General features: G+C 47.7%; 4 protein-coding genes across 4 annotated transcripts; 1 reads left to right on the top strand and 3 right to left on the bottom strand.

Annotated features, from left to right (window-relative positions):
• Positions 1–1,256: 1,256 nt before the first annotated feature.
• ATNIH1004_010571 (uncharacterized protein) lies at positions 1,257–2,638 on the bottom strand (the record flags this gene model as incomplete). The annotated part of the gene is made up of 4 exons (XM_033575140.1): positions 1,257–2,010; positions 2,069–2,174; positions 2,228–2,347; positions 2,560–2,638. 4 exons carry the CDS (start codon positions 2,636–2,638, stop codon positions 1,257–1,259), a joined length of 1,059 nt encoding a protein of 352 aa, XP_033423158.1.
• A 4,726-nt stretch (positions 2,639–7,364) lies between these two features.
• On the bottom strand, positions 7,365–8,400 carry ATNIH1004_010570 (uncharacterized protein; the record flags this gene model as incomplete). The annotated part of the gene is made up of 3 exons (XM_033575139.1): positions 7,365–7,747; positions 7,798–7,871; positions 7,931–8,400. 3 exons carry the CDS (start codon positions 8,398–8,400, stop codon positions 7,365–7,367), a joined length of 927 nt encoding a protein of 308 aa, XP_033423157.1.
• Positions 8,401–9,612: 1,212 nt separating this feature from the next.
• Positions 9,613–11,246, bottom strand: ATNIH1004_010569 (putative MFS transporter; the record flags this gene model as incomplete). Its single annotated transcript, XM_033575138.1, has 3 exons — positions 9,613–10,871; positions 10,920–10,982; positions 11,030–11,246. The coding sequence occupies 3 exons, from the start codon at positions 11,244–11,246 to the stop codon at positions 9,613–9,615; spliced, it is 1,539 nt and encodes a 512-aa protein (XP_033423156.1).
• A 1,916-nt stretch (positions 11,247–13,162) lies between these two features.
• Positions 13,163–14,299, top strand: ATNIH1004_010568 (tRNA(Thr) (cytosine(32)-N(3))-methyltransferase; the record flags this gene model as incomplete). Its single annotated transcript, XM_033575137.1, has 1 exon — positions 13,163–14,299. The coding sequence occupies one exon, from the start codon at positions 13,163–13,165 to the stop codon at positions 14,297–14,299; it is 1,137 nt and encodes a 378-aa protein (XP_033423155.1).
• Between the last annotated feature and the right edge of the window lie 65 nt (positions 14,300–14,364).

The following is a 14,364-nucleotide window of genomic DNA, read 5'->3' as shown; positions in this document are numbered from 1 at the left end:
GTGCAGCACGGAATTTAAATTCAGTTCGTGTGTTCGGAACAAAAAATTCGACTATGGATCCATACCGACACGTGCCCCAAGGCAAGAATATGTCAGATAAGTTGGTGGTAATAGTAACGTAAACAAGGTTATAAAAGAGGGGTAAAAACGAACTCCCCTACACCTAGCAGAAGAAGCAACCAAAATGATCCATAATAATAATCACAAGAATGATCATATGTTGATTAATATAATCAAGTAACCATCTAAAGCAATCATTTAAGCACCTGTTCAAGAATAGTGTCTACTTTCCTATTCGGTACTAGCCGAATATCAGATAGAATATTGCCTCTGAGTGCCGAACAAACGGGCAAATACTCGGGAGGAAGCCATAGTGCCTTTTTGCCTAGAAGAACCACCCATCGACCATCTAGGTATATGGTGGCGGAGCCTGGCGAACTGGGAAAAAGGTTGTCACGCGGAGTTTGGATCTTGAAGTATCCCAGATTAGTATTGACGTGTGAGCCATCTGCAGAAAGCTCTAAGTCGATGACTAGTCCTTTGCCTCTATGGTCTGCTGTAGGGCGCCTGTGGCTGCATGCCAAACCCGTACGGTCCGATCCCGGGAGCCGGACGCAAGCAGCCGGCCGTCTGGTGAGAAGGTCACTGACCGAACCCTATTTAAATGGCCCTCTAGAGTCTGCTGTAGGGCACCTATGGTCAAATTCCAGACTTGGACGGTCTTATCGTCGGAGCCGGACGCCAACAGATGGCTCTGGGCGAGAAAGCCACCGACTGAACCCCATCTGAATAACCCTCAAGAGTCTGCTGCAGGGAGCCCGTGACTGCATCCCAAGTCCAGGTGGTCTTATCTAGAAAGGCAGACGCCAGAAGTTGGCCGTCGGGGGAAAAGGTCACAGACTAAAGCCACTGTGAATGGCCTTCGAGCGTCTGTAAATCTGCGCTCCAAGTTCTTGAATATTTGATAGGTATCCAACTTGGGAATTCGGCTTCGAATTTTTCCGAATTGTTGACAATTTGGTGCGAATACAAGTCCTGCAAAATAATTTGAAGGGGGACGTGTTAGCAATTTGTCGATTTCTAAGGAAAAGCCACTTTGCATCATGCAGGAACTCTGATAGTTCGTAAATTTTATCCGTCTGTATAAATTAGTGCAAATTATGTCAGAACAACTAATAGATACTTACGTTTAAGACTGACTGCAGTTGGTTAATGATTTCCATAAGTTCCGAAGCAAGACCTAGAATACTCATTGCTTATATACAGTGCAGGAAATGTTTCTGGAGAAATGAAAAGACATTATCCATTTCAGCGATAGGGTCTTTACTTTTTGTCAGATGATATGCCCAATAACGGCAGGAGTATTGCAACTCTGGAGAGAGATAGTGATCGATAGACCGGCGATGAATCTCTGCACGCTTTGTGCCATCACTCAGCCGGCACATATTCCTTCGCAGACTGTCACACCTATAGAGGCTTCGTGCGGTCAGCCTCTGATGCATCTGCTTTTCATCCACCCGTAATGGGGTTCTATCACGAGTCTCCAGGTCAAGAAGGTAGTCTCGAAATGACAGATGAAACAAACGCACCGGCTGAGTCAGATTAACAGGCATACTCAGAACAGAGTGTAGTGAGTCAAGTCTCCAGTCAATTTGCCCTTCAGTGGGGCCGGGGAACTTGGAAAGTGAGATAACTGAGAGCGGACTCTCAAGCATCACAATTGCACCAACAATTTCCTGAAATTCTTGAACTGGCTGCTTTTCCTGTTTCTTGCTCTGTCCTTTGAGAAGCCGATTCAACACAGGAAGATATATCCCATCGAGTTGGGATCCATCATTTCGATGTGCAAGGATCTCAGCGAGGGTGTTCACACTGGATCCCACTGGGGGACTTCGAATATACGGCACGCGGTAGCAGCAAAAATGAACAATGGAACCGAAATTGTCACAAGAGATTGAATGGCATTGTCTCCAGGCCAGCCCGCAGGTAGGGACCGGTCTATCCTTATCACTGAAAGTCGGTGCTTTAAGAACAAAGATATGTCATGTTCTACCACTAGCTTGGGAACTTCATGTAGAACCAGATCATGATATTCACGGCTTGCGATCTTTGAGAAAACCCAAACTGATTAGCAATTCGGGTCTGCTCGTCAAGAAAATCCGGAGGGGCAAGGCCTTTGAGTTCCGTAGCTGTGCTAACAATTGGAGAATTATTCGCATATCTTCACCACGTTCACATTCGTCCAATGCGTCAATCACTATCGCCAAGGTTGGAGACTGGTCGCTGGCTAATTCTAAGCTCGGTAGTGGCTGAAGGAGTAATTTGTCAAGCTGCTCCAATGATTTGCCTGTGACATAGGGTTCGTCGTTAAGTGAACACCTAAAATCAGCTGAGGCACGTAATAGTCAAAAAAAGCTTCACAGCATTTCCCCGGTCCCCCTCTCCCCTCTTGAAAAGAAACTCGCTCCTAGGAGCCGTGCCTCTTTTAAGGTTTTTGCCACTGTTCGGGAGATGGTCGATTTCCCTGTGCCAGCCATCCCATTTAACCTGAATATGCACTTGCCCTGCGGCGACCGAGCCCATTCTGTGATTTGGTGAAGTCGCTCTGTTCTCGTTCCTGGAAGACATTCATCTTCATGTTGATCCACATATGAATAAAACTCGGCCCCTCGCGCAATGGGCAATTTGTCGGGACCCAAATTTTGGTCGATGCGTTCTGCACTCGGAGTCACCTCGATTAAAAGTGAACTTAACAAATGTAAACTATAATCGTACCTGGTGGGTTCCGATCAAGAAGCTTACGTTTGGTCAAACTGCAAAGATAAGGTGAAGGATGATTTATATTTCTACTAACGTAATCGGACACCGAGCGTCAGGGGTAATTCCGCCTAACCACCTACACCACCACGACTGTCCCCTATCCATCCATATCATCAAAATGATGGATAATTCTAAAGAAGAGCGAATTATTCTAGGCCTTAATGCATTAAAAAAAGGGCCATTTTATCTCTATCCCAAAGGCTGCCGCTGCATTTGATGTCAACTACCGAACTCTCTATAGACAAGTTAAAGGAGTCCCTGCACGTGCTGATAGACTTGCAAACTGCAGAAAGCTGTCAGTTACCGAAGAATCTACTCTTTCAGCATGGATTCTTGATACATATCAACGTGGTCTTCTTCGGATTGCAACTGTCCAGTATCTAGCAGGATTATTACTCTCTGCGCGGCTATTATCCTCCTTATCTCCCACACCCCTTAGTGAGAAGTGGGTAAAACGGTTTGTGAAGCGTCGTCTAGAGCTACGCTGCAAATATAATCGGAAGTATGACTACCAGCGTGCAAAATGTGAAGATCCAGAGCTTATTTATAACTGGTTTAAACTCTTTCACAACACCAAGACAAAGTATTTTGGATGAAGATATCTACAATATGGATAAGACTGGCTTCCAGATGGGTGTTATGTCAACTGCAAAGGTTATCTGTGGCTCATGAACAAGACAAGGTCGAGCAAAAGACCTTCAACCAGGGAATCGCGAGTGGGCAACTTCTATTGTTGCAGTTAATTCTACTGGGATGGGCCTTACCTGCTCAGATTATTCTTGCTGGAAAGAAGCATCAATCCCAGTGGTATTCTATAGTTCCACAAGAATATCGGATCAGTATGAGTGAGAATGGATGGACAACAAATAAGCTGGGCTTTAGTTGGCTTCAAGAAGTATTTGATAAGCATACAGCTTCAAAAACCAAGGGTCAATACCGGATGTTAATTCTTGATGGCCATTCAAGACATGCAACTGCAGAGTTTGATAAATTCTGTACAGACAAAAAGATTATTCCTTTATATTTACCACCGCATTCTTCACATCTTTTACAACCACTTGATGTGAGCTGCTTTTTCTAATATCCAAAGTGGATTTACAGCAACTGGTCTAATCCCTTTAGACCCAAAGAGAGTGCTCTCAAAGCTCTCTATTAAGTTTAAAACACCAACACCTCCATCTTCTACTCATAGCAATGATCCATTTGGCCCAGGGAAGACACCTGGGGATATCTACCAGCTTGAGCAGCAGAAGAAGCGCATTCAACATCTCCGGACAAAAAAAAGCAATTTATCTCCTCCGTAATGATCCAGGCAGTTGATAAGATGATTAAGCGTGCGGAGAAGAATATGCAGGAAGGTATTTTAGTTAAACATCAACTGCATCAGTTCTATGCAGCGCAGGAGAAGCAGGAGAAGCCGAAGAAGAAAAAAACATATAAAAATTTTATTCAAAATGGGGGTAGTCTTACTGGCTTTGAAGCCCAGCAGCAATTGAGGAGCAGCAGAAGGAGGAGATATCTCAGAGACAACGAAGACCCCAAAAATCTAGCAACTGTGGCCAAATTGGCCATAACCGGTTAAAATGTCCAAGTAAATAGCTCCAATTTCATTATTATATCTTAAGTTCATAATTATTCATGGTGGTTGGTGGTAATACTGGCGCAGGAGCTGTGTGCCTGAAAATGCGTTGACGCTCGGTGTCCGATTACGTTAGTTAGTGGGATTAGCCAGGAACTGAGGCCAATCAACGACCATCGAACTCCTAATTGAAGATGAAGGTGTAAGCTATCTGGAGAAAGCAATTAACTAACAGTGATAATAGTAATAATAGTGATTAATAAGAGATAAAGCTCCGCTAGCTTGGTCTTTTGGAGAGTTGGCATATGTGTTCATAGCATTACTTGGTTTTTGTAGTGCCACCGCAGGATCCTGTTTAATACTTAAGCCCTCGACACTGGTTCGACGGTTGACGGTCCGCCCGCACCGAACCGACCCATCTCTGTTGCCCCTCGCAACTTCTCAGGCCGAGGGCGACAAGGACTATTATAGCCAAGCTCAGGAACTTAACTATTCCACTGGACCAAAAGACCACTATATCTGAACCCATTGTGATCAGATATTCCTGAGAACCTTATATAGTAGCACACTGTAATGTTAGGTGACGCACCACATCTAACAAGGCCCGTCACAGCGCCCCCGCCTAGCACCCTCCCAGCCCGAGATGATCCGTGATATGATTAGCAGTAGACCACTAACTACATCCCAGATTCAACTTTTTCTGCGAAAGGGCATGGAGTAATGAGGGTGATGCAAAGAATCCTTTGCCTAGCTTAGCACCATTTATGAAAGATCTGCCGGAGCGTCGCGGTCGGAATGGCGGACTCCGTCTGTACATTCGATGATTTGGATATGAACTTTACGTTAACCATTCTCTTTAATTTCGTTGCAGATGCATTAATTGTCCCTGAATATATTTCCTAGCTTAATCCGCCAGCCTAATATTTTGTGGACACAGTAGAGCGTCCTGCATCGCATTCACCTTGATCATACTGACCGCTGAGAATTTAATACCATGCTGTTACGGGTGGGCTCTTAGGGATCACTATCTAAGACGACAGAAAGGTTTGCTTTATTTAAGCCAACTGCTGCTTTAGCTAGGCGATCTGCTGCTTCGTTTCCATGGTCGTCGCAGTGTCCGAAGACCCATTGGAAAGGAGGGCCTCATAAAAAAAAGGATAAACTCCCATTACTAGGCCTGGATAACTGGCAGGAAGGATGGATGTATGATGAACAACCACCGAGTTGTATTAATTACTCGATTGAGTATTATAATTTTAAATATCAAGTACTAATTAACATCATATTGATACTTTCTACCAATACACGGAGCTCGGAATTAACAAACATTCTACCACGAGTTTATTCGCCCCCACATGACGATTCAGGCCACATGGAGAGGATAAAAAAAATAAAATCACCTCGTGGCCAGAATGGGGGCCGACTAGATACTTCCCGAGTATGGGTCATGGGAGCATACACACGGAGGATAAATCTGCCGGACACGGGGCTTAGAGGGATAGAATTTTCCATATCCCTGTTGGTTTCGCGTGATTACTAATTATAAATATGGAGTCGGGATCGAGATAAAAAAAACTGTTCGCGTGATTTGCGCTATTGGTTGCTACGTTCTGGTCACTGCATGTCAGTCTTACAGTACCCTTCGGAGTATGCCACTGTTGCAGTTTACCTAGGGAACTGGGGTACTCTGTTCTGGCGAAAATGCGATAGCATTTATGGTTTCTTTGTAGCAAAGCTAGATCCCTCTTTGTCGTCCTGTTCCTTATTTTTATGTATAATTTAACTTCGTGACTTTATGCTGAATTGTATATTGCAAGTAGATCTATTGATCGATGAACACCTGACCTCGGGCCATGCCGACTGGAACACTAAAACGCTTCCCAATTAGGCTTGAAGTGGATTCGGTTCGATCGACCAGAAAAGAACAAACCAAAACACACTTTCATGACATACATATCCGGCTGCGTCACACGAAGAACCGCAGAATTATGCACGACTAAGCCGTCGATCACCGCATACTGGGTTAGATCGCGAGAAATCAATCATCGCACACGATTACCATACCATTGTTTCAAGATTCATGAGGCAGATCAGATCAGCACCCGCACTGACGTATCCGCAATACTGGAAGTAGAATAAATGTGCACTGCCCCCCAAGAAAGCCTGGTGTAAGGGCCCTAGGGGCCATTTCGTTTCACTTCATGTCGCGGGACAGATCGAGTGCAATGTGCGACTGACTGTCAGACCTGTCTGTTAAGCGTTATCGAGACGAGGCTGACGTTGTTCTCTGGTAAATTGTAGAGCCCACTTGGATAGACGTCATCTAATAACCAGCACTTGTCGATAGCTAGCCCTGTTCCTGAAAATGACCTTCTGGCCTGGTAAAATAGGGTGGGTCTCTGGTCTCTGCAGCAAGTATGTGAAGAATCAGCCTAGCTTAAAGTCGGCTTCTCTGCAGGAATTTCAAATTCGCTCCCATGTAAGGCCACCTAGTGGGGAGTGAGAAAATTCTGGCCCAGCATGACTACTAGAAAGAAATGAATCGGTAGAGGAAACACTCCGTTTGGGGGCCAAAGACCTAATCTGTCGCATTAGCCGGCGAATCCAACAGTCCGTTCTCCGTTCCATAGCCCTGATCCAACGTTTGAGAATCACAAGTATTTGTTATGAATTTGGTGTTTGCTTAAGACTCATGTTAGGTGATTAATCTATGTCATAATGCATTATTTAAAGTGAATGTCTATACTATTTACAAGAAGAGGCATCGGATCGGCGTTGGCCACGCGCAGGGGTGTTCATCCCGAACTCCACCAGCCGACCGGAGCCACCGAACCACCGTAGTAGAGTTAGTAGTCAGCGTCCAACAGGTCTCACTCCGGGATCCGTCTAGGACCCGCTCCACGGCGCACGCAGTGTCTATGTTCAATGCGCATTAATGTTGATTCGTCCTGTCTATGAATCCTGTCTATGAAATTGTGATGTCGCTCCGTACAACAATCCCCATACTGGGGGGCCGACTGAAATTCGCCGTTGGCAGAGGCAGCCGAGGAGACTCTCGGTACGCGGTGGCACGCGAATCAGCGGTAAAGGCCTCTTTTGGGGGCGGAGGTAATGGTTTCCGGTCTAACTCATTCTCCTCTCCTTTCGTGTATCGGCTAAAGTAGGTCCCTGAAAGGTCCGAATCGGCTAGTGGGAACTGTGATTTTTTGGCGTGAGTATTGACGAGTAACGCGCGGATACCCTCATGGTAGGCATGGCGGCCGAAGACGAATATGCTGGGGAGGCACACGCTGAAGACAGAAATAGCAATCTCAGATAGTAGCCATTGCACAGGCTCTACAAATTCCCCTGCAGAAGGTCAGGATCGTTCCCTCGCAATGGCAGGTGACGGAACTTACAGGTAAAGTCTTTCTCAAGGTTTGGGCCAACCTTTACAATGGAAACCAATCGCCCTATGGAAACCACGACCACCCTACCAAGTGAAAAGTCAGTATCGGTGCAATTGTAGATAATCACAGATCCGGGTCATACATGTATCCACATAGGAATACGCCAATGATAAGCAACTTGCGCACCAGCTTCATCTTCAGCCTCCAGAGCAATGGGAGCGGCAGACTCAGGATAAAAACATTGATAATCACACTGGGCGTTCCACTAGCGATAAAAAGCGTGCGAGTACTCGTACAGTGCCCGGGGATTAGAGGCTTCCAAAGTTTCTCGACGGGTGAACACTGGAAACCGACAGCGAAGTGCATGCCTATCATCCAACAAATATTCAGGATATGCGCTACCCATATAGCGTATGTGAAGCGAGACTGGACTTCACCAAAGAGACGCTGGTAGAAAAGTAAGGCAGAAGCTCTGGCGACAGTCGTGCCTGTGTCGAAAATAAAATATTCCGCCCAGAGAAGCTTCATAATCTTGGAGAAATTCTCTATTGGGACCACCAAGAGGTGCAAGCCCGCCCCTAGATTGGCGATTTTAAACCCGATCCCGCACATGACGATATTGAGTATCTGCATTCACTTAGGGCCCGTCCTGATGGGGTCTACAGAGGGATACAAACCGCAGCTAGGAGAGCAGTCCAGTCATCCCACCAAAATCGAACCGCTGCCGCAGAAACCCCGGGCAAGACTGCTCTCGACCAGAACCTGAGAACAACTGCCAATGTTGGAAGAACTATCATCACAACCATCAAGGCCCTCAGCACCGGACGTTGATCGTCACGGAGGTCGACGCCCGGGGGCACTGATGCGAGGTTCACGCCCGCGGGCGCTGGTGTGGACATGATACGTGAAACCGGTAGGAGTTCAAAAGAGGTGGTGGGGGAAGAAACAAGAAGGGGACATGGACGATGAGATATCCTTTGGCAGCTTAAGAACGGGTTGAAACTCTGGGTCTGGAGATCATGATCCAGATAAGTCTGCAAGTGCAGGTTTTGGCTCAAGGGGCCAAGGATTGACAGCCCGGTTTACATGACAATTCCAGATCCACCGTTTAGATGGCATCGGAGGTATAACGACTAAATAATTTGCGTTCGACCCATCCTAGTGGATGGTTGGAAAAGATAGGCATAATTTGCATAGGCAACTTAACAATTAATGAACGGTTTGGGCGCTAGCTCTCACGCTAATTCCGCATAGCCCGAGGGGCCGAAGAAATTAGCTGGGACTAACTTGGTAATGACGTGGTATGAAGGCTGAGATGTGCCTGTTCTCTAGGTCAATCCCTCGGTCCTAACTAGCTCTTACCTCAGCGCGCTGCTTGTCAGCTAACATGCGACATTAGGTCGGTGGAATGACACACCCATTGCACTCGTGGCAGCGATGGCCCCAGACCAGGCTGCCTTTGAGCCAAGCCAGGGTCGTTTACCTTGGTGGGCATATAAATGACCCTCGGTCTCCAATCTGGTCTTGCTTACTTTGCAATTGCACTGCCAGCCAGTTAGTCAATTGTTGGTTTGCCATCAATCATAATCATCACTTTTACTTGGGGCATTCCACTTGGTTCTAAGTCCTGGACCATTCTGGCTTGCAGCAAATCAACTCGGAATGCATTACCGCATATTGCATTATGTTCCTGTAACACGTGTTTCGTGCATCTAGATTATCTCAGGGGATCACTGTGTAAGATATGAAGCAATCCGACAATTGTCACCCAAGCTGGTCATATGCTAACAACACAGCTTGTACTAGCTAGGACGACAAGAACAATTATAAAAACCATCGGAACTCATCACTGTCCGGCCCATCGTGCAACCTCTCCGTTGGCACATCGTGCGCCCTGATTGTGTGTCCCGTGCGACGGTCCCGCCTCTTATTGTCAAACCACATGAAGAGACCCAGACTCGCGGCCAACGTAGCCCCTGTAGCCCCAAATGCGCCGACTGTGATCAACGCAGGCATGTATTTGGGCTTGTCCTCATCCCGGAACACATTACTACTTACCAAGCCCATGAGGTTTGCGAGGGGCACGCCGATACTGGTCAACAGCACCCGACGGCCCTCATGTGCAATGTTATTGTTGTACCATGTACTCAGAAGCACAGACGGTGCTGACGTGCCCCACGTCATCATAAAGGTCGCGAAATATGCAAGCTGGATATTGGCCTGGACGTCATTGATTCCCGCGTAAATCATGAACCCCGTAAAAGTGAACAAAAAGCCAAGCACGATGAAGGGTGATCGAAGACGAGCCGCGTCGGACGCGAATGCCAGTACGAGCAACATGACTGCTCCTGTTACGTTGGGCGCAACAGTATACAGGTTCGTTTTAACAGTTGAGTATTTGAGTCGTTCAATAATCTGTGGCATAAACAACGCAACGCCCTGCAGCGGAACTCCAAGGCAGATCTCAATCCCGAGGAAGATATACGTGGATGGGTGCTTGAATATGGCGATTGCTTCGCGCAGTCGGAACTTCTCGTTTACTATGGCGCTTGAGTCCACTTGGATCCGGTGGAACGCTAGGGCTTTCTCATCCGCGGACAGAAATTTCGCCTCGCTGGCGCTGCGCGGCAGGTACCAGAAGGCAAAAATAGCAAAGAGCACAGTAACGGCGCCTTCAATGATGAACAGATAGCGCCAGTTCGGAATGGAGGAGTTCTTAATCTGGAAGACGCCGAAGGCAATCAGCCCTGAGAAGGCGTTGGCGATGTTGGAAGCGGCATAGAAGATAGCGAGCCGACGAGCGAGTTCGCCACGACGATAGAAGGTGGTGAGGTAGTAGATGACTAGAGGGAAGAATGCTGCTTCAGACATGCCGAGGAACCAACGGAGGGCAAAAATGCCACTGAAGTTCTTAGTTGCCGAGGAGAGGAGAGTAAAACTGCCGAAGCTGAACATGAGGATGGGGAGGACGCGGGCTGGGCTAAAGCGTTTACCCAGCATGGCGAAGGGAGGGGCGAAGACGACAAAGGGGACAAAAAATATAGACAGTAGGAGGTTGTACTGGTTCTTTTTAAAGTTCAGGTCTAGTTGATTAGCTTGGGACCGGAGAGTCTGAAGTATAAGAGGCATACCTTTACTCAATCCATCCGTTTGTGCGTTCCCTAGGTTTCCCTTATCCAGGGCATTGAACAGATCTAATAAATTAGCATATCGTGGGCTATGGAATAGCGAGCAAACGTACACATCACCGCAAGCACAGGAAGTAACCGTAGGTCAAAACGAAGGCATAAAGCACGTTCCGCTTTATGGTCCACGACCTGGACTACATTTTCTACAATGCCCGGTGCCGACGCATACTCTCCCAACTTCTCGGCATCATCGTGTACTGAGTCGCGAGTACCAGATTTGGCAGTATCCTGCCGGTCTAATTCGGAGTGCGGAGGGTTATTCAACGACATGATGTCCGCCCGCGGATGCAGATGTGAGAGGGAAACCAGAGGACAAAACAGAGGAGATGGAGGTAGGGAATGCAAGGGGTAGAGAAAGAAGGACGGTGAGGCTGTCTCGCTGGAGATAAAAGGAAGAAGTAGAGCTTACCATCGACAGCCAGAGTATCATCGTTCGATAAGAAAGGTTGCATTCTGTCCCTCTACATAGGGACCCCCACGCTAATCTCCGCATTGCCATGGATAATTGCGGCGATCGTTAAGGTTGCATTGGCCGACGGGTGACCTTATCGGTGTCATCATGAACTTCTCGGCGAGGGGTATGTTACCTGGCTGTGGTTCGATCGCTCCCACTGTGTTCACTTCATTGACAGCTGCTATAGTATATTATCCGACTGCAATCATCGGTTGACTTCCCGTCAGTGCTATCAGGAACTTTCCAAAAACGGACGAGCCGTTGTCGGCACACAACACATCTCTTTCGCCCAGAGCTACACTAAGCATCGACATCTTACTTCTTAGCTCAGCTACTTATGCCCACCCCGGATTAAATCCTCAGTCCACGAATCTGAAGCTCTAGCCCATCCTTGTGCTCCTTCAGCTTATAGCCTTTTCCCCCACGCCCCCATGTCCTCCCCGCGCCGCGATCGCATCCCTGTGACATTCTTACTCGCCCGGTGCATGTGGAAATTTCCCCACCTCCAGTCTGTCATTTCTCCTTGTGGTAGTCGCCTTAGAGTCCTTGTTCGCCTGGTACAAGTGCCTTAAACTGTCTCCCGCTAACGGAGTAGCGTTTTATTCAACGCTGTCTCCACTGTGGGCCCAAAATTCTCCATTACCCCGGACTACATCCATCTACCCCGTATCTGGGATTAAGCGAATCTGGTACCTTCACCAGCTCTCGCCATGTTGGCTTGGGTGTATATGACGTCCCGTATTCAGCATCATCAACACCACTTCACGAATGACACCTTGTCCACGATGCTTATATCATCAGTACTTCCGTCGCATAACTGCTGTATTACTCATGAACCAAATCGCAAAGCACGATCCCGCTCTATCACCAACCTATCCTCTAAGGATTTAAATATTACCGTAATCGTTGCACAATAGACGAAAAGCGCATACGTACTGGCCCAATACTCTGTCTACCTAGAAAGCTTGGCAGAGCCGGTGGACTATCAACCCCCACGTCCGGCACATATGAAGCCCCAACAAAACGTATGCTACATCTCTATGTAGTACGGAGACCTCCGTACGAGAAACTCAGTCCGGATATGTGGACCGGAAAGGTGATACCGGAAGCTCATCTGATATTGTTTAATATCTAGTATCAGGACAACGATTTGTTCGTATAAGACTGCTAAGCAGTCGTCCGATTGTTTAGAATGCCATATCGGAGATTATCTACTTGTGGCTGGAGTGATTACAGAGGTTTATTGGGTAACGTAAACCAAAATTTCGTACTCCGTAGATGTTACGTCTCTATCGTTGCCATTCAGAGAGACTTCTTGATGAAACATAGCTCCTCGTCCAACCAACGAATATATAATCCCGTTCTGCGGTCGCATGCATGTGGTAATTTAATTTACTCATGTGCCAAAACGGGTTTGCAACTAGGCGATAATAATGTCATGTACTATCTGAAGAAGAACCGCTTCAGGCCGTTAAGGAACGTTGAGAGGAAAAATAGAAAGAAATGCCAAACATCGAAACACATGGGTCTCAACCCTCGCTGCCTGAGGCATATTTAGTTCACTCCTCAGGCACCCGATTTCGCCGATTGAAGGGATTGTGGGAAGTCCGGCTGGATGCCTGAGGCAGCATGGCCCCACAATTTGGATTTTATCTTTTCCCCTTCTCCGCAAGGTTTTTGTCAATTATCAAGTCCCCATTTCAGCCAGTCTATTCACAGCAGAGGAGCCACCATGTCTCCTTCGACTACCCTGATCCCTCCCGATGCCGACGATATCACGACCATCGCACAAGTCGTACAACCGCCTCAGATTGCACCGCACCGCTCCCATGACCCAACTAACAATCTCAAACGCAGCGACCCGTTTCAGTTCGGTTCGCGCTACCTCGAGCAAGGTGACGATGTGTTTGAGTTCAACGCCTGGGACCATGTCGAGCCGGATGACAACTTCAAGGCTTTTGCTGAGGAGCAATACGCCAAGCAGCGCGCATCTCCCGTGTCCGATTTTGACAAGAAACGCTTCAACACCGACCCCGTGAAGTGGTGGAATCTATTCTACAAGAACAATACGGCCAATTTTTTCAAAGACCGCAAGTGGCTGCGTCAGGAATTCCCTATCCTGGCTGAAGTCACTAGTGCCGGGGCTGGCCCGAAAGTAGTCCTGGAGGTGGGCGCAGGCGCTGGAAATACAGCGTTCCCTTTGGTGAATAATAACAATAACGAGGAACTCATGGTCCATGCGTGCGATTATGCCAAGACTGCGGTCAAGGTAATGCGCGAGAGCGAGCACTACAACACGAAGTATATGACTGCCGATGTGTGGGATGTCACGACCAAGCCGGACGAGAATCAGGATTCCCTGCCACCAGGGTTGACCGAGGGGTCTGTGGATGTGGTCATTTTGATTTTCATTTTCTCAGCCCTAGCTCCGAACCAGTGGGACCAGGCGCTTCGCAACGTGTACCGCGTGCTGAAACCCGGTGGTCAAGTCCTGTTCCGTGATTACGGCCGAGGAGACTTGGCCCAGGTCCGTTTTAAGAAGGGCCGGTATCTGGCAGAGAACTTCTACATCCGTGGCGATGGCACGCGAGTGTATTTCTTTGATAAAGACGAACTGCAGCAAATGTGGACTCAGTGGACGCCGGAGAAGGGTCTCCCCGAGAGACCAGTGGAGGGTGATACCAGGTCTACGGATCAACCTGCCCCTACCCCTGACACAGGAGTGTTCGACGTGCAGAAATTAGCCGTTGACAACCGATTGATTGTCAATCGCCAGAGCAAGCTGAAGATGTACCGGGCTTGGATTCAGGGTCATTTTGTCAAGCGGGAAAACGTCACTCCCGCGGGCGACGGCAGCACATCATCATAAGCGCTATTAGGAAATGGATCCTAGCACGCAAAGGATTACACACCGGACATACGCTCCCAGAAACG

Source organism: Aspergillus tanneri, assembly GCF_003426965.1.
Source record: "Aspergillus tanneri strain NIH1004 chromosome Unknown AapTan_5_pilon_pilon_pilon, whole genome shotgun sequence".
Classification (NCBI taxonomy): Eukaryota; Fungi; Ascomycota; class Eurotiomycetes; order Eurotiales; family Aspergillaceae; genus Aspergillus; species Aspergillus tanneri.
This window is presented reverse-complemented; position numbering and strand designations above follow the sequence as displayed.